Source organism: Pteropus vampyrus, unplaced genomic scaffold (genome assembly GCF_000151845.1).
Source record: "Pteropus vampyrus isolate Shadow unplaced genomic scaffold, Pvam_2.0 Scaffold978, whole genome shotgun sequence".
Lineage (NCBI taxonomy): Eukaryota > Metazoa > Chordata > Mammalia > Chiroptera > Pteropodidae > Pteropus > Pteropus vampyrus.
Genome location: NW_011889759.1, coordinates 27,754 through 30,315, shown reverse-complemented (window position 1 = coordinate 30,315; position 2,562 = coordinate 27,754). Strand labels below are relative to the sequence as shown.

Below are 2,562 nucleotides of genomic sequence, written 5' to 3'. Positions count from 1 at the left end.
CAGGGCCGGATACGGCGCTCAGCACTTTCTCTGTGTCATCGATGCACCTGACAGTTTGACCAGGAGGATCCCACGCCTGTGTCAGAAACGACCCCAGGCTTACTAAGTTCCAGAAACCCGAGAAAAGTCACCCAGATCCTGTGTGGCAGGACAGGAAGCGGAACGCGGGTGTGTCCGTCACCAAGAGCCGCATCACACACCATGCGTGCTGGCAGCCTCTGGGGCAGGACCCAGCACCCCTAATCCAGTTGCTCGGGGCCAGTTCGTGCAACCTGTCCTCAGTCAGCGAGACGGAGCAGAACCCCTCGCTGCAGACTGTACCCCACGTGGGTTTAGTGGGTCCCCACCGCGGTGGGTTCGGGGTATAATGGGATCCTAGGAGAACGAAAGGGGCATGTCTCACGGTAAGAGGACTGCTGCACGCACGCTACACACACGCGCACACACGCGCGCACACTCACAGTACAAACTCACATGTGCACTCACACATGTACACATTCACACAGCGTGGATAACCACACACGTGAGCATACACACATGCACACACACACAGTCATACACTAACGCATGTGCGCACACGCTCACATACACTCATAATGTGCACATACACACACAAGCATACTGACACGTGGGCACACATGCACACACACAGTACACGCACGTGCGCACTCACACAGTACAAACTCGCACATGTGCACATACATATGTACACACCCGCACATGTGCACTCACACACATTCACACACGTGCGCACTCACACACATATTCACAGTGCATATAACCACACACATGTGAGCACACACACGTGCAGCCACACACACTCACAACATGCACATACACACATGCACACCGATACATGCACACACTCAATGCACTCACATGCGCGCGCACACATGCAATACACAGCAAACACTCACACACATGCACACTCACATGCGTGCACACACATGTGCATACTTGCACAGTACACACTAACACACATGCACACACTTGCACAGTACACACTCACACACATGCACAGTCACACACGTGCACCGCACTAAGTCATGTTGATTTTTAAATGTGCTCGCGGCTGCAGTTGGCGGTCAGAACGCTCTAGGTCACCCGAGAGTGACCAGACCTGGCTGGGAGTCTCTTCCCCAGGTCTCGGCCGTGCCTCCGACTGCCCGTGAGAAAGGCCCTGGCCAACGCTGGCCCCCCGGAGAGCCTCTGAGGAACCGGGGCAGCTCTGCGACTTACTCTGGCTCCTGAATGGGGGTGACCTCGGCCCCACACCCCCAACGGCAGAGAGGACGACGGAGCCGGGCCTGGGGGGATCAGGGGAGGGCACCCCACCTCCTGAGGTCCAGGGCCGTCCCTGCCGACCTGACCCCCCCCTCAGGTTCAGAGGCTCAGTGCATCCGCATGGCCCACCTGACCGCGATGATTACGGCTGCAGAGAATTTGGTGTGGTCAGCTGAATCGTGTCCCCCAAATTTGTATGTTGGAGCCCTGCCCCCCAAAATGTTAGAATGTGGCTTTATTTGGGAATGGGGCCTTTAAAGAAACAATTAAGGTACAATGGGGCCACTGGGGTGGGCCCAAGTCCACTGTGACTGTGTCCTCATAAGAGATGGGAACACGGACACACACAGGGGGACAACCACATGGGGACACAGGGAGGAGACGGCTGTCCACACGCCCAGGAGAGAGGCCTCGGAAGGAACCGCCCGCCTACACCTGGATCTCGGGCTCCAGCCCCTGAGACCAGGGACAGTGAGTGTCTGTGGTGTGAGCTGCCATCTGTGGAACTTTCTTGGGGGACTCTGAGCAAATTAACACACTTGGCAACCAGAGTGGAGGCACGGCAGGAGCCAGAGCAGTCGGGGGCCTCCCGAAACACCTGTGTGGGTCCCCGGCTCCTGGCCGCCCGCAGGAAGTGGACGGGGCGGGGCGCAGCTGACCCACCCGGCAGCTTCCAGCAAGACGAGGACAAATGAGGCCCCAGACCGGGCTGCGCGGTCAAGCTCTGGGCCTGGCCAGTGGGTTCGAAGATGGGTCGCCAACGTTGGGGTTTCACAGAAGGCACAGGCGGCCACATAATGTCCTCCGTGAGTTTATAACAAGAAAGCCCCAGGCCTGGCTTCTTGGTTCCCCGAGGCCCTGGCCCCAGCAGGAAGCAGCCGGCTAGGGGGTGGCAGGAGACACTCCCCATGCTCCCCACGGAACGCCCACCAGCTAAGCCGGAGAAGAGGGGCCCTGAACACCGTCTCGGGCTCCCGAGACCCCTCCCCACTTGGACAGAACCCCCTCTCTGTGTTGATCACTTTCACGAGCCACGGGGGTTCCGTCACTTTGACACCAAGGCTCCTGCCCACATGGTCCGCCACCAGCCTTGGAGGGTGGCCCGTGACTGAAAACCACGTTTCGTTCCCCGAGACTCACCTGCTTGGTCAGCTCCTGGATCATCCGAGGCAGGAAGTAGTCCTCTGTTTGCCTGGGAAGGGAACCGCGGAAGGAAACCACGTCATAAAAACGGAGCGTGGCGTCCAGATGTGACGACGCCAAACCGGGAGCTCCCCC

General features: G+C 58.8%; 1 protein-coding gene across 1 annotated transcript in view; it reads right to left on the bottom strand.

Annotated features, from left to right (window-relative positions):
- The window catches only part of LOC105309990 (glutamine-dependent NAD(+) synthetase-like), a 20,093-nt gene that overhangs the window by 7,474 nt on the left and 10,057 nt on the right, over window positions 1–2,562 (bottom strand). Inside the window, exon 5 of the mRNA XM_023526514.1 lies at window positions 2,425–2,476. Coding sequence (XP_023382282.1) covers window positions 2,425–2,476 — 52 coding nt within the window. The remainder of the gene's footprint in view (window positions 1–2,424; window positions 2,477–2,562) is intronic.